Genomic DNA, 27,604 nt, shown 5'->3' with positions numbered 1-27,604 from the left:
TCACGGACTTCAGCGTTTTCACAGCTGTGCTGAATATAGACGAAAGTTGTCACGTCACTGTCAAAGTTCAATTTTACTGTACTGAAAGTGGAGTACATGAGGTATACTTAAATACTATACATGACAAATGCTAGAAAGGACCAAGCATTTTTTTTAAGTAAATTTAGGATTCAATAATTAAACTGATGTCATTAAAACGTCAAATCTAGTATATAATAGAAGATTTGTTTGCTTTTTTAAATGCAACATTAATATGTCTGCTTTATTTTGCTTCTATATCTGTCATTTTATTTACTTACTTGTTTATTTTGCTCACAAAAGTTTTTTTCCCTAAACAAAGCTATATATCCATTTAAAAAACATAATTACTTTATCATGGATGCAGCTTAAACGAGCTATAATTTAAAGTGTGTTTTGAGCATACTACAATTGGTACTTTTGGTTGACTGGCTAATGGCTAAAGCCCATTAAGGGATCACTAGAGAACTAAGATCAAATCCAACTTAAGAGACAGGCAGTGGGCGCCCTGGCAACCAGGACCACTAAAATGGGAAAACTGCAGAAAAATGAGCTTTATGGCTTTGCAACCAATTTTCCCTAGCGACCGTGAACAACCACTCACCAACTGCTTTCCTGTTGACCAGTGGTTGCCTGGTTACTGACTGGTTTCAAGTTTTGTGTGACCGAGAGCTAATCAAGCAACAAATAAACAGGACATATTTTCAGATTAATGCCAAAATTTGTTTAAGATAATACATTTTAAAGTGTGTATATATATATTTATCAAATACAATATTATTGTGTGTAATTGCAAATTAATGAATTTATGCATTTTTATTGATTTTGAGCCTCCATACTAATTACTGGCACCGTGTTCTGCACGACTCACAGGGTTGAGAGGAGGTCGTGACCTGATGAATTCCAGAATGACCTCATGTGCGCTCTTCTTTAACCGTGGAGGAATGTCCCCATTTACCTGGGAGAAGACATTAAAAATAACATGAAGACGTGATTTAAAAAAAAAAAAAAAAAAAAAAAAAAAAAAAAAGGAAGGTCACGCTACAGAACAAAAACATCGCTGGTCTTTGAACTACACAGAGGACGAAAACAAAAAAACTCCAAACACCCTCACCATGACTTTTCGCAGCTTGTAACGTTTTGAACGGATGTCGTCCATCAACATCTCGTAGGGTGTGAGCTGGTACTCTATGGGTAGTGGGTTGTACTGGCGCTCCTGGACCTTCTTCAACTTTACACCATGTCTTAGATCTCTCATCACCTGTACCCAGAAACGTGCCTGATTGGAATACAAGCGGCACGGTTAGTGATGCACTTATGCATTTGCAATGCCTTTCACTGGTCCGGCCCACTCAAGATCAAAGTAGGCTGCATGTGGCTCATGATGTACAATGAGTTTGACATTTCTGCCTCAAAGTGATACTTGATGCACCAAGTAGATCTTCTTACCCAGTCTGCATTTTGCAGCTCATTGAGGTCTTTAGCAGGTTCTTCCTGAGTCTCCCCTTCCATCTTCCGAAGGTTCTAGGCAAGATAGCAAAATGGGATAACATGGAATGTTAGCGAGAAACAAATGAGACAGAAAATGAGCAAAGTGATGGTAGTGAACTTGTGCCCAACTCTCTCCCAGACAAATATTAGGTTAAGGTCCTAGGCATATTGCCCATAATGTCATGGCAGCCTGTTTAATTAATCAATAAATGTGGATTCACATGACCAGGCGGATCCTTCTCATCTTGAAATCGAATTTATGCCAGAAGGAACAAAAGCCCAAAAAAGGTCAATGAACAACTAATGACTGCCATTAATATGTGACTGCTGAATCTGTTATGCAGAACTGTTCTGGGTGACCTACTTCAGTTGTGATACTGCTCAAGATAAACCTCATTCCTGACATGTCCAATACATTCAATCTTTTTTCTGTGCTGGTTAATCTCAATTTAAAAATGACAAATTACCATGACACCAGAGTTTTAGATCAAAGAAAGAAGTCCTTAAGGGGAAAAAAATATTGTTATGTAATATTTTAACCTCCGACTCCTACTGTTCCGACATCTGTCTTTCAGTGAAAGTGATATGAAAGTTGCATATGTATCTCCCACCTTCACTTCCCTGGGGTCGTTCCTGTTTTGAACGATGATAACATTTAGTGAGTCAGTGATGCCGTTTTCAATACATTTACATTTGTTTCTAGTCTGGCTGGCTCCCAAGAGAAGAATGCTGTTCACAATCTTGTTAGAGAAAAGTCCGAAACGGTGAGAGAAACTAAAAGAAAAACTGATCATTCCCTAATTTGTAAGCATGTGTGAGGTACAGTGTATGGTTGCTTATTAGCAATCATCCAGAGGCCTTTAAGGCTACAGCCAGTCCTCTATACACCAGTGGTCTGATGCAATCCTGTAAGCTCTTTAAATTGCTGTAATAAAGTTAAACTTGATTCTATAACCACACCGTCTTACATAAGACTGTTTGCATGAATCATGCCTGCTACAGAAGCTAGTGTTTACAGTACATATTGTACAGCAAACCTACCATTTCTGGCTTTGCTACATGGTCTCCTTAAACTTATTTCTCTTAAGATCCCACCTCAGCCTTTCAATCTGGTCTGTGCCACTGCAGCATCTTGACTCGTTTTCAGCCATTTTTTTTTTAGATTTGCTGATTTTCTTGGGATCACTGTCCAGTTTCAGCAAAGCTTTAGCTGCCAGGCAGATGGCCTCACATTTGACTCCAGAATACTTTGGTACACAGAGGAGTTCATGGTCAACGCAATGTCTGCAAAGTGCCCAGATGGCTGCAAAACAAGCCCAAACAGTCACCCTTCCACTTCAGTGCTTTATCGTTGGTATTAGTCGTTTGCGCTCATATGATGTGTTATATTTATAAAGCTGCATCTAAACAAAACACAAGACTGTTTGAACAACATACCTTCGGACAGATGAGACAAAGTGAAGAAGTTTGTCTACATTTGGAGAAAAATTGTGCAGACATGATCTTTTTAGAGCGTAGAGGCTTTCTGTGACAACCCTTCCAAACAGGCCATACTTGTTCAGTCTTTTTTGCTAATTGCACTGCACTAAGGTTTAAGGTTGAACATACCACCTGAGGCCTGTAAACTCTGAGACATAGCTCTTGGGCCTTTTGCATTTTTTCTGAGCAATGCACTCTGAACTTTGAGTGAAGATCATGTCATTGTATTAACACTCATACCAGAAACTGGCAAAACCTCTTTTCCCCCCCCCACCCTTTTCCTTTTTTAATATATAGGGCTGCTAAGACTTGCTGATGATCAGTTAATCAAAAGCATTTGATTAGCAGCACCTGCCTTCTGCTACTTAACTTCTTAATATGGAAGCAGTAAGGACGTATTTAGTTATTCAACTGAGAATCGTTTTTCCCCCTCATGACTGTAAAAAAATAATTTATATTACTCTAAATAAAATCACAAGAAATTTGCCTTTAAGTGAGATGGGAGCTAAAACAGTTTAAAGGCTGCTCATTGACCTTGACTGAGTTTAATTATAAAAGTTCAAATTCACATAGCAGTTATCTAAAAAGAAAAAGGAAAAACAGCACAAGTGGGTATTCCACCCTAATAATTCTCAGCTACTCCAGTAAAAACATCCCGCTTACACAACTGTTCCTGTTAGGTTGAGCACAGCTACTTGAGAGAGGATGCCAGAACGCGTCCATTCAGAATTAAGTTGTGCCAAGCACTCGAGCTCATGGCTAGCCTAACAAGAGGGTCATCCAGGGACACCCACCGCCTCAGTCAATCTGTACTATAATCACTTCGTGGACTGTTGTTGTTTCTGCTTCTGGGCACCACTCTGGGATTTTCTTGCCCCAGCAATAAGTCCGTTGGCCGAATAGATCCCTATTCCAGCAGTTTAAGCAAACAGATGTACCAAACCAGAGTGGTAAAACAGTTAGAAGAGAGTTTGGTCCTTTATTACAGTCTGTTCTGTCCATCAGTTTTTCTTAGCGCTCATGTTTATAATATGAGAAATTTGTGACGTGCCCTCTTAGTTCTTGAGTGACTTACATAAGAGTTCACCCAACTTTGGAAATGTAGCGATAACATTTAAAATAGGTAAGTGCAGAAGACTGTCGCACTCATCTGCACTTAAATTAGCAATAAATTCATAATGTCACACATCAAAAGTTCATACCTCCTTGGCACTCCTGATCTTCTCCAAGAAAGTGCGCAGTTCTCTGCTCTCAGCGTACAGAGCCCGGCACACAGCCTGGTAATGGTTGGGGGCATCTGATGGACTGGGTAGGTGGGAAGAACATAGCTGTAGAGGCAAAGAATGCAATGTATTACATATACTGGTGCTTATGGAATAAACAATCAATAAAGCTGCTTTATATCTGTGTGTAGATTGAAGCACACATTTGTCAGTACTCCAAATTACACACAAACCTTTATGTACATTTGTAAATCGTCTTTATGCTTGTGGATCATACACTTTGTACACTTTTGTAACCCTATTGAGACTAATTTAACTCCAATCTGGACCAAAGTGGGCATTTTAATTCTCAAAGTCATGCCTCATGCGTGGCTAAAGACATCGTGTGATGTTGGGGAACTTGACAAAAATAACACTAAACCTGCTTGACCAGCTGGAACAACACTGCCTGACAATCACTGGTTGCGCACCATTTAAAGCTCCGACCTGCGTGGTATCTGAGTCCAATTGTTGTGACAATAAGAGTTACCTGGAGGAGTTATGCATGCGCTGTCAAATAATCTCCAAAAAAACAATAGGGAACCAGATGGATGGCATATTTTCATTTTCAGGTAAAGGGCTTGGCAAGCTGAAAAAAATGTGTGACTCCGCAAACAGACGCCTTCTTGTCATGATGGGAAAATAACAGGCGATATGACACATGAGAAGTGAGAGTTAAACATTCTTAAAATATCACCGCAGCTGTCGTTTCCATTGTTTCTACTGATAACAATTCTCTGTGGAAACATGCAAAAAAAATGTTTATATGGAAAAACCAAGTGAAACTGCAAAATAACAGTCGAACTTCTGGAAATCACAAAGTGCGCAAACATAAGAATATGGAGTTATATTTGATGTTAAACTCAGGGCTTCATTTGATGAGCCATAATTGGCGTATTTGTGGCTGGATCCAAACCCCTAACTGACACTTTCAGTAGAACAATACCAGCTCATGTAGCCTCCGCTCACTCCATTGTACAAGAGCAATGAGGAAACCCATTCGGCACTTTAACATTTAAATATTTCTGTCTAAGTAGGATGCCAGCTAGCAGGTCCTGTCATACTGTACCAGCTTCACGTTTCGCTGGAACTTCAAAGTGACATACCTCTGTTTGTCAGAAGAGAATAAAACTGGATGTAGACGTGCCAGATCTGTCTGCAGCCATGCCATAATGACTTTACACTGAACAGAGTGATTGCTGGAGGAGTAAGCGCTTAGGGAAGACCTGATATTTGTGTTCCACATCAGTTTTATAAGGCTTTATAACAGGCTGTGAAATTTTCTAACCCCATTCCCCTAATACCAGTGTGTTTACAGGGCTATAATTACCCATCTTATTCAGAAGCTACTTGGGGAATTTACAGTGTGACAGCTTCTATCAGGGGAATACGTTTGTGCTGGGGTGATTACATGCGGCTGCACTGCTTTCTTAATAAGCCAGCTGTAAAAATGTGGCAAGCACACAAACTATATGGCAGTTTATTCCACACAAAACAGAAAGCCACACATTTCATATGCCTGCGATAGCTTTGCTTCATTTCAATTTGCTCTGCCATTTCAATCCATTATGGACCAAGTGATCAGACTGATGAAGCTCTACAGCAGAAACACTGCAGTTAATTATTAGAGTTATTAGAAGCAGTGTGTGTTGAGAACAGATTTATGTACTCAAGGAATCTGGCAGACAAACTAAGCTCTCATTGCAAACCGTTTACATGTGTATCTTAATAAAATAAAACCCTACCACGATGATGTCTCGATAGCTCTGGATGCTACTGATTGTACTGCTGGAGCCATCGGACACGAGGTCCCCTTCCTCCTCTTCTTCGCATTCATCCTCTTCTTCTGTGGCCTCGTAGCCCTCGTCGGGACAAGGGTCACTCTCCGTTTCCTCCGTGTTGGTCATCATGTCGATGAGGCGCTCCAGCGGCGGGCTGAGCTCGCGCTCTTCGTTTTCTTTGAGGCCATAGTCTAGAGCTTTGTAGATCATGACACCCAGTGAGTCAATAACCTAAAAGGAAGAGGTTGTGGGTTATTATTTTGTACAGGTCACCAAGTTGATTTTACATTTTGTAGCTTTAGGCACTCAAGGGCTTGAACAACAGATACAAGTACAACTGTTTGTTTCAGAATGTAAGTGTGGACTTTAATTATTGTGAGGATGACTTCTAAAGGTGCACACACTGACAACTTCCATCATCTCCTAAACTGGAACACCAAGAAGAATATCAGTCTTTAGCACATAGGTTTGCTTACTTTTTCTAGCACGCAATGTGAGTCATTACTCATTGTGTTAAAGGCATGAACAGTACAACTTTTATGCATTTGATAAGTCAAATTGTGTTTTGAATAGTTATGATGAAAAGATTTCCACATATGAATGCTTCATAATGTCACGCGAGTCTCAGTCGGACATGTTTCCTGACAATAGAAAATGTTCTGCAGAGCATCAAGGAGGCAACAACCATGACTTCTGCTCACTGTGTGAATTCTCTGGATAAACACCTCCTTTGTTCTTACATGGCTCAATCGGATGTTACTCCGACGTGAGTGACATAGCAGCTCATGTGTCTCACAATCATCACAATTCACATGTAATGTGTGAAGTACAGAAAGAAAAGGATACGTTTTCTTGTCACTAGTTAGCGGTATTGTGCACACTAATAATTAAAATTCACTGAGACCAACAACAATGACCTTGACTGTGACTATGATCACAATTTGGGTGATCATTGCATTTAAGTTTGGTTAAATTCTGACCAATACTGCAGAAGCAGGAGCGAACTGTGGACAGACAACTTCAGCTTGATGAAATCAGACCACATTTAATGAGTAATCACGTCGGTCACTCCACAAACTTCCTTTATACTGTATTCAGTGTCATATGTCCTCAGTATCAATTCAATTCAATTTCAATTTTATTTATTTATATAGCGCCAAATCACAACAAAAGTCGCCTCAAGGCGCTTCATAGATACAGAGAAAAACCCAACAATCATATGACCCCCTATGAGCAAGCACTTTGGCGACAGTGGGAAGGAAAAACTCCCTTTTAACAGGAAGAAACCTCCGGCAGAACCAGGCTCAGGGAGGGGCGGCCATCTGCTGCGACCGGTTGGGGTGTGAGAAGGAAGACAGGATAAAAGACATGCTGTGGAAGAGAGACAGAGGTTAATAACAGATATGATTCAATACAGAGAGGTCTGTTAATACATAGTGAGCGAGAAAGGTGACTGGAAAGGAAAAACTCAATGCATCATGGGAATCCCCCGGCAGCCTACATCTATTGCAGCATAACTAAGGGAGGATTCAGGGTCACCTGGTCCAGCCCTAACTATATGCTTTAGCAAAAAGGAAAGTTTTAAGCCTAATCTTAAAAGTAGAGATAGTGTCTGTCTCCCAAATCCAAACTGGAAGCTGGTTCCACAGAAGAGGGGCCTGAAAACTGAAGGCTCTCCCTCCCATTCTACTTTTAAATACTCTAGGAACAACAAGTAGGCCTGCAGAGCAAGAGTGAAGTGCTCTAATAGGGTGATATGGTACTACAAGGTCATTAAGATAAGATGGGGCCTGATTATTTAAAACCTTGTATGTGAGGAGCAGGATTTTGAATTCAATTCTGGATTTAACAGGAAGCCAATGAAGGGAAGCCAAAACAGGAGAAATATGCTCTCTCTTTCTAGTCCCTGTCAGTACTCTTGCTGCAGCATTTTGGATTAGCTGAAGGCTTTTCAGTGAGTTTTTTGGACATCCTGATAATAATGAATTGCAGTAGTCCAGCCTGGAAGTAATAAATGCATGAACTAGTTTTTCAGCGTCACTCTGAGACAGGATATTTCTAATTTTAGAGATGTTGCGCAAATGGAAGAACATATTTTTTTATTTATATTTTTAAACAAATATCTTACATATTTGTTTAATATGTGCGTTGAAGGACATATCCTGGTCAAAAATAACTCCAAGGTTCCTCACAGTGTTACTGGAGGCCAAGGTAATGCCATCCAGAGTAAGAATCTGGTTAGATACCATATTTCTAAGCTTTTCAGCGCCGAGTACAATGACCTCAGTTTTATCTGAGTTAAGAAGCAGAAAGTTAGTGGCCATCCAAGTCTTTATGTCTTTAAGACATTCCTGCAGTTTAACTAACTGGTGTGTGTTATCTGGCTTCATGGACAGATAGAGCTGGGTGTCATCTGCATAGCAGTGAAAATGTATGCTATGTCTTCTAATGATGCTGCCTAGGGGAAGCATGTATAATGTAAACAGAATTGGTCCTAGCACTGAACCCTGTGGAACTCCATAATTAACCTCAGTGTGTGAAGAGGACTCTCCATTTACATGCACAAATTGGGGTCTATTAGATAGATATGATACAAACCACTGCAGTGCAATACCTGTAATACCTACAGCATGTTGTAATCGCTCTAATAGGATATTATGGTCAACAGTATCGAATGCTGCACTAAGGTCAAGAAGGACAAGCACAGAGATGAGTCCACTGTCAGAGGCCATAAGAAGATCATTTGTAACCTTCACTAAAGCCGTTTCTGTGCTGTGATGAACTCTGAAACCTGACTGAAACTCTTCGAATAAACCATTCCTCTGCAGATGATCTGTTAGCTGTTTGACAACTACTCTTTCAAGGATTTTTGATATGAAAGGAAGGTTGGAGATTGGCCTATAATTAGCTAAGACTGCTGGGTCTAGAGATGGCTTTTTGAGTAAAGGTTTAACTGCAGCCACCTTGAAGGCCTGTGGTACATAGCCGATTAGAGATAGGTTGATCATATATAAGATCGAAGAATTAATCAATGGCAGGACTTCTTTGAGCAGTTTTGTAGGAATGGGGTCTAAAAGACACGTTGATGGTTTGGAGGAAGTAATTATTGAAGTTAACTCAGAAAGATCGATTGGAGAAAAAGAGTCTAACTTAACATCAATGGTACTAAGAGTAGCTGTAGATAATATTACATCTGTGGGATGATTATTGGTAATTTTTTCTCTAATGATAAAAATTTTATTTGTGAAGAAGTTCATGAAGTCATCACTAGTTAATGTTAAAGGGATGGTTGGCTCAAAAGAGCTCTGACTTTTTGTCAGCCTGGCTACAGTGCTGAAGAGAAACCTGGGGTTGTTCTTATTTTCTTCAATCAGTGATGAGTAGTAAGCTGTTCTGGCTTTGCGGAGGGCTTTCTTATAAAGCAACAAACTATTTTTCCAGGCTAAATGATGATCCTCTAAATTTGTGACACGCCATTTCCTCTCCAGATTACGAGTCATCTGCTTTAGGGTACGTGTTTGAGAATTATACCACGGGGTCAGGTACTTCTGATTAGAGACCTTAGTTTTCACTGGAGCTACAGTATCCAGAGTCGTACGTAGTGAGGAGGTGAAATTATTAACAAGATAATCGACCTCTGCTGGGGTAGCGTTCAGATAGCTGCTCTGCTCTGTGTTGGTACAGGGCATTGACGATGATAACAGTGGCTGGATTATATTCTTAAACTTAGTTACAGCGCTTTCAGAAAGACATCTACTTTGATAAAGTCCACTCTCCACTGCTGCGTAATCAATTATTGTAAATGTAAATGTTATCAAGAAATGATCAGACAGGAGAGGGTTTTCAGGAAACACTGTTAAATGTTCAGTTTCTATGCCATATGTTAAAACAAGATCTAGAGTGTGATTAAAGTGGTGGGTGGGTTCTTTTACATTTTGAGAGAAACCAATTGAGTCTAACAACAGATTAAATGCCATGTTGAGGCTGTCATTTTTAGCATCTACATGGATGTTAAAATCACCCACAATAATTATTTTATCTGAGCTCAGAACTAAATTAGATATAAAGTCTGAGAAATCAGACAGAAACTCTGTGTAAGGCCCAGGTGGACGATAGATGATAACAAGTAAGACTGGTTTCTGAGTTTCACAGCTGGGGTGGACAATGTTAAGCATCAGGCTTTCAAATGAATTAAAAGTCTGTCTTGGTCTTTCATTAATTAATAGACTGGTGTGAAAAATTGCTGCCACACCGCCCCCTCGACCTGTGCTTCGAGATTTCTGGTAGTTAGAATGACTCGGGGGTGTTGATTTATTTAAACTAACATAATCATCCTGCTGCAACCAGGTTTCTGTAAGGCAGAGTAAATCAATTTGTTGATCAATTATTAAGTCATGTACTAACAGAGACTTGGAGGAGAGAGACCTAATATTTAATAATCCACATTTCACCGTTTTACTCTTTGGTTCAGATGTGGATACTGTATTGTTCTTTCTTTGTAAATGTTTAAGTTGTTTGTTGCTGGTTTTTAGTTTGTTTTTTGTCTTTTTGGAAGCTGACACAGTCTCTATGGAGATGGGTTTTTGGGGTATCGTATTTGCAGAAAGCAAATGCAGTAATACTCTGCTGTAAGTCTTCACTGTATTGGTTCAAATCGGTGGCTCTTCTTAGCTCGAGGGGTAAAAACATTTCTTTCCCGTCTGCTGAAATCTGTTTACTCCAAGTTAACTATGCCGACATTATGTTCTTTCCAGCTGACAGACGACATTCAGCTTTTTGTCTCCTCCAGCTCATGCTCCGCTATAATTAAAAGCACACCAGCACATCCTCATGGAACAAGCCTCATTTCACAGTACCCTTGCCTTACTCAGATAAACAACCGTATCTACAACAAACCTCAGTTCACCTGAACGGAGGACAGTTCACGTCTTCAAAGTGATGAGTAAAAAGGCCACAGTGTAGCCGACTGAAACTTAATAATTACCATAATCCATGAGATGATTTCATTTCATCACTGCCTTTTCTCATTAGTAGGACATGACCTACATTTTTGTTTTCTTCCCTGATGTTTCAAACAACTATCAGATCACACAAAACTGCTAGTTTTACATCAGCGCACTTAGTTCACCGATCTAACCCTCGGTCTGAGGTCAACAAGTGTCGGAAGTATTGGACAGTCGACCTGAAACAACCTTGGAAACGTCAGATATCGTTATGACCGGGCCAAATGATTTCAATCAGAGCGCAGTGAGAGTGAAGACATTTAGCAAAGTACCCACAAAAATTAAAATACTATTCTGCATGTGGACATCCTTTGATACTCAAAGGCTAAGAATACAGAGCACTTCACCTGAAGTTTCAGCAGCAAGCACAAAAATCGACTTCAGTAAATTTTGCCATTTGCTGTAACTTCTGTGTTTATTTTGTTTGCCACTTGTCACCATAGCCATTAAATAAATGCTCTGTCATTACTGCACTGCATATTCTATTTCCAGATGTGTATTGTTGAAAGAGGGAGGCGTCCCAAACAAACCAGACCGTTGCTGTGAGTGAAGCTAGTTCTGATGGGCATGGCTGAATATGCGCTGGTTTGGTGCCAAAAACAGCACTGCGCACGTCTTTGGAGTCTGGGAGAGTACTACATGGAAGAGAAGGGTGTGGAGTGCACACGTTTAGGTATGTTAAGGTCAACAAGGCGAATAGAAACTAATTTAATCAGACCGACTACTAAAATAACTGACACTGAGAAAACCACGCAGTTCTAGAGTGTGGGATTTTACTTGGATACTGTACGATCCTTTTTCACAGTTGTGACAATGTACTTGCACATTGTAGCTTAAATGTTTGTTTGTTTTTTGTTTCGTTTACACTTTACAGACACCGCTTTGCAGTATTTGTATAGTCCAAAAGCCAAAACGGGTTTGGTAACATATCTGAGGAATCACAGGGTCAGACAAAAAATTCTGAACCCATGATCATGGTGAAAGATCGAGTTCTGAATGGGCATCAGTTTCAGTTAATTCAACGCATTGGGATTTTAGAAACTGTATATAATTAATTTCCAATTTTATCAAACAAAAACTAATCTCTGACCAACAATGCCCGGCCCAGCCATCTTATCTTCACAGCCAGCTATGCGTGCCATTGCAGCACCCAGAGGAGCAGCAGCATGGCTCTGACCTGCTTTTATTAGCGACAGCCAGGTAACGACCGTGTTTGCACTAGCTTCGTCCACGTTTGTCAGCATTATGAAGTTGAGATACAATTACAGCACGTCGGTACAGCCGGACGAACATAAGCAGTAACAGCCCACTTATAAAAAGCAAGCTATTCTGCTTTAAAAATCACCTGAGCTCTGTTGGACCCCATGTGTGACAACAGAAAGAACCATGTGATCATAATGTCATGAGCATTAGTCCTCAACATATCTGCGTGGAGTCACAATACATCACTGTAAATTTTATCGATTTTTCATCATTTTCATTACTTAAGTGTATGATATTTTGGAATATTATGAAATTGAATAAGATCACCGACTTAATGAAAATATTTTCATAGATATAATTAAATCGGTAAGCTACTGTGTGCAACTCAATATTTTCTTATTATTTTATAATGGCTTTTTCTGACCTGAGCACCTGCTCTTCAAAGTCTCTGTGCACAGATATGCATATTGGATTATAACCAATAATACAATTTGTTTGCCTATTAAAGATAGTGTTACATCGTTATCATTCCTCAATCATCTGTGTGCAGTTGATAATCCTGTTCCCAGGCTAAAACAAATATCCTATTCCTTAGTGTCTTATTATGTAACCTTTTAATCCATCTGTAGTACAACATGCACTGTAGTGGGCAGGGAAACTAGGAAATTCAGGAGTGACAGTCTGCACATGGGGATCTCATTCACAGGCAAAAGGGATCATCAGCTTTATACTGCACCACGTATACATAAGAAACCTCATGTATTCATGTCCAGGCTAAGCAGTCTCACTATACTACATGTCCAGTTAAGGAACATTTTCTGTAGTGGTGGGTCAAGAGTACGTTTAGCCAACAGTTGCTGTTTGAATCAAATTTTCTAATCAAACACAAAATTAGTTTCAGTGATTGTCCAGTGGTTCAACAGCAACCAGCACAGTAAGGATCACTGTTTAATACAATAATTAAGCACCAAGTACAATAATCACGATAATTTGGATTAATTTTGCCACATATGGTTCATAGATAAATATAAATGGCAATAAATCACACTTATGTATATACCAACCTGCAGCTTACATGCTTGATGCTTTCAACTGTATCAAAGTTTGCTTCTTAATTTTATCTTATTAGATATTTATGTGAATTTTGTCATACTTAAGTATGACATTTAGAGTTATAGCCTTAAACATGTATTAAGACATCACATTGACCTTAGCACTGATCACCAAAAACTAAACAGTTTGTGTTTCAGTCCAAGTGAAGTGAAGGCCTGTGCCAAATCTGAAGAAATTCTCTAAACATCTTCAAGAGATACTGAACTCACATGAATGATATCAACCCAAAAATATCAGCAGCCACGGCTGTTGGCTGTGCAGATGTGTATAAATCTGTAGAAGCTGCATAAAGAACAGTTCAAAGAGTTCGGTTAACTGTACTCTAAATTGTCAGCAGGTGTGAATGTAAGCATGAATGGTTTTGGATTAGCCCTGTAATAGATTGGCAATGTGAACAGGGCGTATCTCGCCTCTCACCCTATGACTGCTCACAGACTCCGACTGGAGTTAAGGTTACCAGACCCCAACTGGTAACCTTAACTCGAAGGGAGCTGAAGCCAAAGACGACGGATGGAAGAATCAGTGTTCAGTGGGAACGGGCCACAGGTCCACCAACACAGCAGCTAAATAATTCTGTTCAGCGACATATGGAGAAAGTTCCTTTGAGTTCAAGTCAGAAGGAACGGGGAAAAGGCATCTTAAGTATCAAAAGCCAGACTTATTGAAAAGAAAACAGGAGAGGAAATAAGGAAAATACAGATTGTGGTGAGTGTAACTGAAAACAGTCACATCTGAAGACTTGTGATTCAGAGGATTGAGGCAGTGAGGTGGAGGAAGAGGAAGCATGTGGGTAAACAGCTGTGAAAGGCAGCCAGGAAAATCACTGCTGGGGTTTAAGCTACGGGATAAGTGTGGTAGCAAACTACTAGGTGAATAAGGCTCCAAGTAAATTCCCAAGCAGCCACAGCAGGTAACACGGGATATAACCAGTGTTTAAAAATGCCTAGTAGGAAATGCAGCAGGATGAGTCATCTGGGTGCCGAAGAAAAAGAAAATCATAACACAGAATGAATTCAGCTTGAGCTCTGTGACAGGCTTTCTCAGAAAGTTTACAAGCATCCTCAAGATTGTGAATCACCAATCCACTCAAAATAGAGTGCACTTTCCCACAACCTCCACAAAGAAAGATAGTAACCATCTGCATTACATCACTGCATGGGGAAGGTTTTTTAACAATGAGGGATTTTACATAGAGAATCTACTTCCCTGTGCCAGAGGCATTATCTTAAGAATCTGTGACAAAATACAAAAATAATTCCTCATTCATGAATAACCTTTGTCCACCTCACAGATTTCATGTTCACTCTTGAACCAAAAAGGCAGATCACACTTTTTTTTTTTGTCTCAACAGCTAGGGAGGAGTGTGTGCGCGCATATATTTGCTTGGAAAAGTCATTAATCTGTCATACAACTAACCTTGGTTGTCTGATGCTTAAATAAACCACAGAGCACCCCCCCCCCCTTCCCTGTATGAGGTTTATATATATATATATATATATATATATATATATATATATATATATATATATATATATATATATATATATATATATATATATATATATATATATATATATATATATATATATATATATATATATATATACACACACACACACACCCACACCCCAGTTTAGGCTCTGTGCTATGCTACTACCTGAAACATTTACATAATAATACACCCTTAAACAAAGAACACTTTGCCATATTCCTTCATTTCCTTGTTAGACCTACTTCCTTAAAGCCAGTATGTTCCAACCACAAGCAAAGCACGCTAAATGTTCTGTTGGTTGCAAAAGCAAACAAATTCTTCAAGCACTCAAGCAATTTGAGGACAGAGAAGCTAAATAATTAGCATGTTCTTATACATCTAATGTGGCTTATGCTACCACTGGATCTGCTACCAGCTTGAATGATGAATTTTAATCCTAAGGGATAACTGGAAGGCTATTTGAAACCAATAAAAAGGCTTGGGTGTCAGCGACTTTAAAAATTTGCTGATGGCGCACATGTTAACATGTAAAAATGGTCTGGATGCAAGCTAATTTGGCACAATATTTTAATGCAGTGCAGTTTCCAGAATCTCATCTCAGTGTGATTCTAGTTCAGACATTCACAGTTCAAAGCCTACACCTACAAAAATCAGTGTTTCTTTTCCCAAATATAAGCATTTTTGGTGAGGTTTTGTCATTTTTACTTACTCAAATTCACCAAAATTAGCCTGGAAAATACACAGCCTATTGTTAGGCAAGCAAATACAGACTTTTTGTTTAACTGGACCAATAGAGTTTATGCATATAGTGAGCCTCCAAAGGACTATTTTAAGCCAGGAAACACCATGACCATGTAACCAGCTTTGCCATATTTTCATTGAACCAGCTAAGCAGACTAGGTTTAGGATGTTAAAGAGGGAGTTTTAGTGTTTTACCAACATTAAAGCACAGAAACCTATTCTGCAAAGTGTAGTTTAATGTGGGTTTTTGAGCAAAACAGAACTCTTCCTACTACTGTATGTTTTATGTGTAGCCAATTCAAATTTTCACTATTTTAAATAGATCGCAAAAAACTCAACTGTTTACATTCTCTTGTATAGTTGTAGTTCTTGTAGCTGTATAAGCTGAAAAGCAGTATAAGAAGTGCAACCAAGATGGAGGGAAAAAGCATCGGTGAGTCAGCGCTTACGCAGATGTGCAAAGAATGAGTCGTTTGTGCTGAAGAGCAGCACATCCTCACACGAGCAAAGCAGAAAGAAGTCAGGCTCATGTGCTGCTGAGACCTCTACCCAATTTATGCAGAATTTACAACTAGTCTGATCATTAAACATAGTACTAGTCAAATAATCCTCAAGGTAAGGTTCAAGGTACAGGTGAGTAAACTCAAAGTTTCACTAGTGATTCTAAACATGCAGGTTGTCGCCGGCCAATGAAATAACTGGTGGGCCTTGCTTTAATTCAAGGTGGCGGGTCAAATCCCGTCGCCTATCACTTTGGGTTCTTAATAAGATCTGGTTGTATCTTTCAATCTATCTTGGCACTCACCTCGTGCATATACCAAACTGCACAAACTTAAAGGCACAATTTCAGCAACCTGAAGTCTTCTTTATATTCTTTGACAACAGACTGTCAGCATTTTAAAAACGACCTAGCAGGAGTCATGAACGGGACCACAGCTTAAGAAACTTGCTGAGCTTAAAAACATTTCAACTATAGCAAAAGCTCAAGTCTAATATTGTCGTCATCATTTCCACATCACACAAGAGGAAACGTCCAAGTCACAAAGGCCAATTTGAGGTTTTTGGTTCATCTTTAAACTGAAAATGTAGTTTGCAATTTGTAGATTTTATCATGGCTAATTTCAGCACCAGGCTCTATGATGCACATGAACTACATGATCTTTTTTGACTCAGCCATAACTTGCTATATTCGGATCTATAAAACATGTTAGGTGATACTTGTAGAAGCATGTGCAAGAACAGCTTTCTGTGGACAGAACTGCCTGTACGAAGCCTCTATGTGACCTAGAACATTTCTTTTTATAAGATCTCCATTTCTTTTTTTAATCAAATTAAAGCATATCAATAAACTGCATGTCTGGCCCTTGATGTGGCCATTAATGAAATGAAATTTGCTTATTGAGGTTTTGCAGACACGTAACCACATGATGTTAACTTGTCCACCATCTTGGAAAAATGACAATCATGGTGACAATGTAAGATCGGGCAAATAAAGTCCCATCTGGCAGCCACTGGGCATGAGGGGAGAAATTAGGATTTCCTGACCAGTTGCAAGTAGTTGCATGATTTTTAAATGACCAGTCACTCAGGCCTATGAAGGTCAGTTCATGACCATCTGTCAGTCACCTGTCGTGAGGGAAGAATGTGCATTACTGATTTGGAGAAAAAAGAAAAATCCCTCCTTGTGATTGCTTTGGTCACTACTATAGTCAGTAATGCAGTTGTAATTTGCATGAAAGTGATGGACGTGTCTACAAACACTGTCCAGCTACTCTCCAAGCTGTAGTGGAACCGGAAATGGAGACAGTTTCCCTTTTGCAGACTACACCAACTATCCGAACAGATTCCTGGAGCAGAGGTAACACAATCGTACAGCCCTGGGTATCACTGCGGTCTTTAGAGTTCACAAAGGCGTCAGATAAGCCGCCTTCAGCATTTGCTGCAGCAGTAGAGTGAAGCCACCACAACACAGACAGTTACATAACCAAAGTTAAACCGTGAGGTCTTCCACTGCAGGAGCGGATGCTCAGCCTCCTCCGGTCTGAAGCATCACCTTCCCATTTTAGAGTGGGACAGAAGACGGAGCTTCTTTGCGTCTTCAGGTCAAACTCAGCTGAGTTTGCATTCATCAGTGAAGTCAACTGGAAAACGCTGAACCCTGAGAACAGTCGGCTCTGATGTTACGTATGATCATTTCCACTTCGATGGGAAACTGGCATAAAAGCAGACACTGAAAATGCAGGATAACATTTTTGAAAGAAAAAAAGGCACACAGAGATAAAAACTACACATGAGCTGAGACTGAATACATCACACAAAGAATCAGCTTTTAATCAAACAGCTTCAAGCCAATGGCAGTGTGTGGATAGACCTACAGAGTTTAAAGGCTGCAGTGAAATACACTAATCACCAGCTGGAAAAGTCCTCCCACTGAGTTTGACCTAAATGCTGTCAGAATCCCTAAAGTAGCTCTAAACACCACACAAATCTGACAGACAGCTTCTATGGCACAGCAGAAAAACAGCTCCTCTTGTTCCAAAAACCACAAAGAGCTAAAGATCTGATAACTTTATAGACTTGACAGACCAAAAATATTAATCTCTCAAGCCTGGCTGGACCACATAAAAAAGAAACAATAAAAATAAATACTGAGCAAGAGCTTCTTCAGTGTTAGATATAAATAGAAAACCTTGACCAGAATAGCACTAAATGCTAAACAGATCCCTGCGGTTTAGTTTCTGTGTGAATTTTCTTCTATAGGCAGAAATGTAACCTCGGGGACTGTAATGCCAGCCGCTTTAAAAGAAAAGCAGTCAGCATCCCCCCCCCAAAAAATCAATTGATCAATTTGAATAAAAGCAGGGTGCAACATAATGAGGTCACTGGTACATGTTGGGCATACAGGGATCCAACTGAGACTCACCCCGGGGGACTGTGACTGAATTCAAAAGCTGCGTCTACAAAAAAGCATGCAGAAAACAGATCAGAACAATCCTCGGCCGTGCCTGAGATCTACATAAAGAAAACCCTGTTTCTTCCACAAATGTGCACTCTTTCGTCAAAGCTGACATAACTGAAGAGCAGTCTCTGCAGGGACAAGGCTTATAACCTCTAGTGACTCACATAAGGGTGATGGGAGAAACATCCAGCCCCTGCGCTTACAGAACCCTCATAGCAGCACCTGCTTAACCCGCTACAGAGTGGAAGTCACTACTGCACGATGCTGAAATGCAAATATATGCAATTTCTACCCAATCTGAGAAGCTTAATCTACAAAACACAACATGATGGTCCCCACATGGACTTTAAACTGATCTTTAAGGGTATAATGTTTTAAGCAGTAAAAAAACAGACCTAAAGACAGGTTGCATTAACTCCAATTTGCTGAGAATCCCTAAAGCTAAACCTCAGCCCACTACAATCTATATTAATTCCAAGGGTTTACTTCAAACATTATACTGGAAAACTAATCATTTTGGCCCCAAAGTGCAGATCTGGCAACCTGGGGACCTTGTAATAGGATACTACCAGTAATCTCACCTTAATCTTCAGATTAGGACAAACTAGGTTAAGCTTGTCCTGTAGGCTACAACAGAAGGTGCACAGTACAACTCAAACATTTTTTCCTAATATGCCACCGTTTTTAATGTCAAGAAAAGATTATTTGTTTCTCTAGCACTACTGATGATTACCTATTACACCCATTTTTACTGGTTGTAAAGCAGGTGTTAACAAACTAGTGATTGGCTCCAAAAACTAGAAGCAGAGGTAAGAGAGAGGGGTAGTGGCTGACTCACTTCCACAAGCGACTGAGACACAACAAAAACATGTAAAGTCGAGAATTAGGAGCACAGGAATTAGGCCATAAACACCTTTGCACCTTTTGTGTGCAAGGGATATAAATCAATTTTCCCAAATTATCCGAAGGCAGATTGGTCAGGGGAAAACAATGGGATGAATTTACAGTTCTAATTAATGTCAGAAGACTTTACATTATTAAATTAAGCTGAAACGCACTGTTACCAGCTCTTAGAGGCAGGCAGTTACAGCAGTGATCGGATCACTAGTTGAGCATGCCAGCCCGTCCAGACAGACAGTGCTAACATGCTTATGCTCAGCAGGTTTAGTTTAAAGCATTTACACGTATTGGCTATACTGACGTATTGGCTATACTGACGTATTGGCTATACTGACGTATTGGCTATACTGACGTATTGGCTATACTGACGTATTGGCTATACTGACGTATTGGCTATACTGACGTATTGGCTATACTGACGTATTGGCTATACTGACGTATTGGCTATACTGACGTATTGGCTATACTGACGTATTGGCTATACTGACGTATTGGCTATACTGACGTATTGGCTATACTGACGTATTGGCTATACTGACGTATTGGCTATACTGACGTATTGGCTATACTGACGTATTGGCTATACTGACGTATTGGCTATACTGACGTATTGGCTATACTGACGTATTGGCTATACTGACGTATTGGCTATACTGACGTATTGGCTATACTGACGTATTGGCTATACTGACGTATTGGCTATACTGACGTATTGGCTATACTGACGTATTGGCTATACTGACGTATTGGCTATACTGACGTATTGGCTATACTGACGTATTGGCTATACTGACGTATTGGCTATACTGACGTATTGGCTATACTGACGTATTGGCTATACTGACGTATTGGCTATACTGATAGACAGATAGATAGATGCTACCCACTGAAATTAAATGTCTTTATAAAGTTTTCTGACAACACTATTATCATTCCCAGTTAAAGTGGGAACTCCATTTTACTTTTGTGTTTTCACCCTTTTAGCGTCTGGCATTGGCTATTTCTGCAAGAGCTAGGTTCTCATGCAAATCGCCAATTAAAAAGAAATGACAAAAATACAATTTCTAAATTTAGATTTGAAAATATTTAAACTTCAGAGTGCTTCTAAAGGAAAAGTCAGATGATTGGTCCACATAAAAGCAGTGATTTTAAAAAATAAATTCCAGCTCTAATAAAACACATCAACGCTGTCACCATCACGTGGGAAAACTGAGCTCTGCCCAGGTGACAGGTAATTCCTCCAAAGCGCAAAACCCAGGGTGGAGACATGTTTTCAGTCTGTCAGCAGGATTACACAAAAACAAACAACTGGAGTTTCATGAAACCTGGTGGGGAAGTGGAGCATATCCACAGACACAACAAACGAAACTTGGGCGTCAATTTCCTTGATGGATTGGATAGAAGAATTAATTTCCACTTGCAAGATGCAGACGGGAATTTTTTTAAAGAGCAAAACCAATTTGCATGATACCTGAGCAGAAATCTTTTTTTCCCCTCCTTTTTCCCCCTGAAGAGATTGCCATCACTCTTTAAAAAAATAAATAAATAAATAAAATGTAAAAAAAATCAGACAAGAGCCTTTGGGATTTGCAGAAGATTCTCTCCGAGTGCTCTTTTGGTTACATTTGTGCATAAGCTGATAAATACAGTTTTAAAGCCTTAAACCACACTTCCCTCAGTGGAACTTTCACGCTTTGAAAAACTTGGTAACAATAACCATTATGCAAGATATTATCACCACCAAAAAAAAACAAAAAACAAAAATAACACACCCTCTTCCCAGCTTATTTGTAGAAACCAATCATGCAATGGCAGATGCATGAACTTGCAAAGAAAACCAACCCAGGTTAAGCATTTTCACTTCTAACCAAGCTGCCACAGGTCGGGTTCAGCCCTGAGATAATCAGTGTTGACCATCAGCTGATGAAGAGAAATCCTATTTCAAACTTGGCCATGCAGGGACAGCTGCATACTGTGCATGCCTGAGATCACGTGAACAAAGACAAACATAAACTGCTCAGACCTGATGGACCAATTACACAAAGTATCCTCTCTGTACACATAATGAAGACTTCTCCTCCCAACATTATACAGCACATAGTGCTGGACAAACACACACTGGGCACATGTCCTTTTAACGTGGTTTTGGCGATGAGAGCTAAAAATAAACTGATGAACAACAACATTCGGTGAACAACAACAGAGCTGCTCTTTTTAAGTGCAGCACAAACAATAACTGCAGAACAAAGTAAAGAGCGCTATTTGTATTGCGCTCTTACCCACTTGCTCAGGTTTAAGCGCATCACAGGTCTGGCTGGGATGTGCTCCCCACCCCATATTTCTCCTAGTCTGTAAAGTGAAAACGGACTAACGCTTAATATCTGCTTGCACTCACAAGACATGAGGGAATGTTTTTGTGCAGGGCCAGAGTGAGCAACGCTGCACCACAGCTGCCACACCAGCCCATTTGTAGCGTTCCTTCTAAGTAATGGGAGCAGTGATGGTCAGACTAATGGCAACAGATTGTGAAATTGTTTTGTCTGCGTTGAAGCAAACTAATAGTCTTCCTGTGAAATGAAAAGACTGTAAACATTTAATTCAAACATTTAAGTAATGTCCAAATGTTCTGCTGGAATCACTGAAAGGAAAAAAACTGTTCAAAACTGATTACTGGCTTTCTCTACCACAGTGTGTCTTTTGTCCCATCTTCCCCTCCTCACCCCACCAACTGGTCAAAGCGGATGACTGACCCTCCCTGCCTCAGCTGGAGGTTTGGTCCTGCTAAAAGGGAGTTTTTCCTTCCCACTGTTGCCAAGTCCTTGCTTACTGGGGGTCGTGTGATTGTTGGGGTTTCTCTCTTTTACCGTAGGGTCTTTACCTTTCAGTATAAAGCACCATGTAGTGATTGCTGTTATGAGTCAGTGCTTCTGCTTTACCTATAAATTGAATTAAATTGAATTGAATGTGAACTCACCTCTAATGACGTAGGGGCCGACTGGTATTTATCTGTAATGACAGCAGAAAGGAGAGTTATTCACTCATACAATGAGGATGTCACTTATTGTGCAAGTAGCTGCCTGTAACAATCACCAAGTCAAACACACCCTCTTAATCATTTATGGGAATCCACTGTACAAATCATCCAAAGGCGCCTCGAAGCGAGGAAAACTTCACACGGTGTTACAAAGTAAAATGAAGGTTAGAAGAAGCGAGCAAGATTACTCAACGGCACTGAAGATGATTGTAAAAAGTTATGTTTTCCTCTCAAGTCACGGCACGCTGCTCGCACATCGCCTGAGGCAGACAGATGTCAAAACCAGCCACTGGGGGCTGCTTGTAGTAGTATTTTCATTCAAACATCAAAACGTTGCTCTCATTCTCTCGCTATTGTTTCCATGGATACATTGCTTAAAATGGAAAGAAAGAATAAAAGAAATCAATACCTCAGGTTTATGACCTTTCGATAAATACCTGCATAAAAGGTGAAATGTTACCAATTATTGTTTTTTTAAAATTAAAAAAAAAATGACTACACTTTATCTTTCATGTTTTGGGGGGAAAAAGAAAAAAAAAAAAAAAAGCAAATCAGGGTCTCCACATCTCTTCAGGCAATTATTTTTCCACCCAGCACTGCCTCAAGATCTCCACAAAGCATCCTAAAAATCAATAGAAATAAGCAGTTCCTTTGTATCCAGAAGAAAAATATAACAATAAATCGGATTTTTAATGCCAACAGCATAAAAATTACTTTAAGTTTAGAAAAAGACTGCAGTTTGTGTTTAAACATGTCTGTTCATAATATCCATCTTACATGATGGATATTATAATGCTCGAAATATCCAGTGTATTAAAATATATCTCCAAAACATCCTGACCCAACATCTAATTTTTCTCCTTTTCAATACAATTTCAGCATGTTGTGTTACCAAAATAAGTCAGTATATGAATTTCATATTCATATTTCATATTCCCATAGTTTCGCGATGTGGAAAATAACAGCCAATGCGGGAGAGTTCGGGATTAGGATGTGGTTTGGGTTACAGTAATGGGGTCAGGGTTCGGTGTGTGTCGCGATGGTCGCAAAACTATGACATCACGATAATGTGACATTAATTATGATGATCTGGGAACAACACCAACACAGGGATGTTGATACAGGGGTTATTTTCAGCCTGTGCAACAACTCTGTTGAGGGTACTACTGCTCCAAATGACCTATAACCACCGGTAAGAATGAGGCAATAGTTTAAAGTACAGAATGAAAGAGCAACAGTCCAGACTGTAAAATTAGGTCATCGCATATAAATGAAAAACTTTGGCCAGAGATGCAATCATTCTGCGTACTAACACTGGTGCCATTTAGGCTTCAACTCATAAACTATTCAAATGAAATTAGACTTCCTGCTCAAGGACACATCCATGAAAAACATTTGTTTCATAGTGTGCAACAACTCTGTTGCAGGCCACTAAATAACAGCCAACAATTACTCATGAATACTCATTCGGGAAACACTGGATCCTCTGTTTGTCCCAGCAGAGGAGCGGTGGCTCAGCCAGGACCCTTGCAGGCCAAGTAAATCTCAGCGGACATATTTAGAGGAGTGTAGTGTCAGCCTGACTATTCTGTTCATTCAAATAGCCTCTGTGCTGCTGAAAGGCATTCGCGGCTTTCACAGAGAGACACGATAATTAATCTGCCAAGTCTTTACCCATGACTACCAGCTAGTCAAATAAATTTAGAAGGAAAAGAAGCTCCTGCTGGTATGGATCACTGAAATCAGGGTAAACGTCTCGTCTGATGCAGCATTCAGGAGAGGAGGCAAAGGTATTCTTTCCCATGCTCCATGTGAACTGATCTGACTGCAGCATGTTCATCACGCCTCGATTCACTGCAAAATAAGCCAAGACTTGGTGCTGCTTATTAGTCTGATTCTGTTTGCTGTGCGTCACGAAAATAAACACTTCTTCACTTGCTGAGATGTCTTGATAACCACCCACAGCAGCAGTCAAAATCTTAATATAGGCCAATATCACTAGAGGGGTTGAGGAGCTTATTGATGGTGGTCTGGGAGCTGGCCAAATCATGCCACCTTGTCACTGACTCATGCAGGCCATATGCAGGTTGCATAAGCCCTGATTTTATGCCGGTGTGGTACACTAGCCGCTCAGCTGCTGGATGCTTAATAGGTCTCACATCTCTCTCATCACCAGGCCTAATAGGAATCAGGACAGGGCCAAGCTGTCCCAAAAATACTCCAGCCACCAGCGAGGAGGAGCAGCAGCAGAGGACTCTCCCCATAATCTCGAACTGATGTGCACTCTGAAAGTCAGTGCATCTAATCAACACATTTGTTCCATTTTTGGTGGTGCAAAGATGCTAAGCGGCACCGAGTGAATCTGTTTATTCTGAGAGCCGGAGTCACAGGAAGACAATATTACTGGTTAGTCTAGACAAGGCAGAGCTGGACAGAGGGGTCAACTCAAAACAGGGGGATGGAAAAAATAAGAAAGGTTCAAATAGGCTCCCCACATAATGTGGCTGCGCAGAAAGACACACCCAATCTCATCTCTGAAATATTAATGGAATGCAGTTAAAGACATTACACACCTTTCTCCACACCTGAGCGGCTGTACAAGACTAAGCCTTTCTCCTGTGTATAGAGATATACTACAGTTTCATCTGTAGTTTCAGTACACAGAGACCTGCTGGCTTCTAATATGTTTTTCTGGTCTGGGTCTTATAGAAGTCGACCGTTTTCATCTTAGACATCTACTCTCACTTTAGATCCATCTTATCTTAAAGACCTCATTGTATCGTATCAACCAAACAGATCGTGTCACTCCCAGACTGCTGGTTTACTTATTATTCCCAGGATATTTAAAAGTAAAATTTTGACGATCCTCCCTTAGTTACACTGCAATAGGCCTAGATTGCTGGGGGCTTCCCATGATGCACTGAGTGTTTCTTTTTTACCATGTTTATACACCTCTCTGCATTACTTATTATTAACCTCTGACTCTCTTACAGTGTCTTCTCCCTTCACCCCAAACCGGCCATCCCGCCTGGTTTCTTCCTGTTAAACGTTTGGGTTTCCCCCCCACTTTCGCCAAGCACTTGCTCATAGTGGGGGGGTCATCTGACTGTTGGGGTTTTCTCTGTATTATTTTAAGGTCTTCACCCTACAATGTAAAGCATCTTGAGGCGATTACTGCTGTGATTTGATGCCATATAAATAAATCTGAATTGAATTAAACATAACTTGCTTTCCTATCTGTACAGCCAAAAAAGTCTATTTACTACCCAAAAATATCTGTATAGAAAATGAGCCTGTATTAAAGAGTTCAAGTATCCTCTAAATCGTATGACGGAAACAAAAACAGAGTGGATATAGAGGATGTATACAGTCAACATGTGTTCACAAACTTCCATCCAGCTAGATTTAAATTGCGTGTAACCTCTCAGCCTACACCTGGCACCTTGCTGTTGAATGGATTCTGCCTCCTGGCCCCAGATTTGCCCTCAATTCACCCCAAAATGTCACAACAAAGAGCAGCTATGACTCATCTGTCTCCGGCCTCGTGCTTGTAGGGAGTGTTTTGTTTCACCGCAGTCTGGCACCGAAAAAGGTGCTCTGCAATTTGAACAGGTCACGTGATTTGTGTTTGCTGACTAACTGACCGCTGTACTCCAGGGGAGAGTGGCTGTTAGGCAGCCCTGCTCACAAACCAGTCTAAACCGAGCTTTAATATGAATCATGTTTGTGATGTAAATATCAGTCGCTGCGCTGTTATGAGAACAAACCCGCAACGTAAATAATTCATCACACAAGCTTTCGTGGTCTTCCCCCCCAGCAGCTATGCGGTGATCTATGATTATTAACAGGCGCCTGTAAACAAAATCGCCACATGGCTAAAAGCAGGCAGCTACAACAACATGGCCTCTTCGTAGGGATGCTCCATTCGTTTGGCCTGTCAGGGATGTGGAGGAAAATGCTTTTTGTTGTTGTTGTTGACGGCTGCCTGTTCAAAGCCAGTCTCCCTCGTTTAACCTGTGCAGTTACTCATAGCACACAAAGCTAAAGCGGACACCTGCCCGGTCTTGGTTGGTTGGTTGGTTTAGTTACCTGCGCTGTCTTCAAAGTGCAGTTTGACAGTCCCGTCTCTCCCGAGCCTCACATTCCCGGGTCCCTCAATCCTTCTCGGGTGCTCGGCTGATGAGACAACGGCAGACTTGGAGCTTCTCCTCCGGTGTTTCTGCGCTAAAGTCCGACAACACTGGTAACACACTGCCCATGCCTGCTCCTCGTTTATCGGCTGGCTGTACAAAGCCAGGATTTCTTCTAAAGAGAGCTCCTCGGCTCCGTCGCTGCAGTCCATGTTCACGTCTCCGATGCTCAAATCGGCGGCGAAATTCCGGAGAACGGTGGGCGAAGTCACCATCCCGTCCTCAGTCCCCGGTCGCTTGGCCATCCTCAAATCATTTTTGCCCACATAACGTAAAGGGGAAAACGAACAGATTTGTCAGGTAACGTCCCAGAGCTGCCCAGCTACATGATAAGATGTAGCCTCCTCCGTCAGCCAGGTGTTATCTGTACCGTCACCGCGGCCGTGGAGCGCCAACGGTTCACAGCGAGCCACAGCCAACCGAGAACGTGATCCGCGCGGTCCTAAAGCCTGAACGTTTAACTACCAATTAACATCAACAACATGCCAAAACCCCTGTCTTTTATAACTCACAGAACTTCCGGTGTGTAATCAAGGGTCATATTTTTTGATCAAAAACATAAATTAATAAATTATCATTTAAATTATATAAAAAACTAACAAATATATTTTATTTAAAAAAATACTTAGCATACAGTACAAGTCGACACACCTGATTTGGGCTTTTGTTTTAAAAAGGTGTGTCACAAAGGTCAACAAATCATGTGGTGGACTGTACTTACTCCTATAACTATTTTTCAAGGAAAAATTGGAATTGGGTGCAGATATTTCTTGAAACATTTGCAAACATACTTGGAAGTACAGGATTTCAGTCAAAAACAGAGTTTGTGCAATTCTAACCAGTTTCAAAGTCAATATTCAGTGTGGCTGCCTTTAGTCTTCAACACAGCTTGAACTTGACTGATGGTGTGCTATTGTGTGTTTTTCAATCCATGTGTT

The 27,604-nt window shown here is 40.4% G+C and overlaps 1 protein-coding gene across 7 annotated transcripts in view; it reads right to left on the bottom strand.

Moving 5' to 3' along the window:
- The window catches only part of spire1a (spire-type actin nucleation factor 1a), a 36,548-nt gene extending 9,412 nt beyond the window's left edge, over window positions 1–27,136 (bottom strand). For all 7 annotated transcript variants that reach the window (XM_085147747.1, XM_085147749.1, XM_085147748.1 and 4 more), the window contains exons 1-7: window positions 26,566–27,136; window positions 22,417–22,448; window positions 5,996–6,262; window positions 4,191–4,316; window positions 1,468–1,542; window positions 1,133–1,297; window positions 890–976 (exon numbers count right to left, since the gene is read on the bottom strand). In XM_085147747.1, coding sequence (XP_085003873.1) covers window positions 890–976; window positions 1,133–1,297; window positions 1,468–1,542; window positions 4,191–4,316; window positions 5,996–6,262; window positions 22,417–22,448; window positions 26,566–26,911 — 1,098 coding nt within the window. In that variant the 5' untranslated portion in view covers window positions 26,912–27,136. The remainder of the gene's footprint in view (window positions 1–889; window positions 977–1,132; window positions 1,298–1,467; window positions 1,543–4,190; window positions 4,317–5,995; window positions 6,263–22,416; window positions 22,449–26,565) is intronic.
- Window positions 27,137–27,604: the final 468 nt, after the last annotated feature.

Source organism: Neolamprologus multifasciatus, chromosome 22 (genome assembly GCF_963576455.1).
Source record: "Neolamprologus multifasciatus chromosome 22, fNeoMul1.2, whole genome shotgun sequence".
In the NCBI taxonomy this organism is placed as follows: Eukaryota; Metazoa; Chordata; class Actinopteri; order Cichliformes; family Cichlidae; genus Neolamprologus; species Neolamprologus multifasciatus.
The sequence above is the reverse complement of the archived record's forward strand: the minus strand, read 5'-3'. Positions and strand labels throughout refer to the sequence as shown.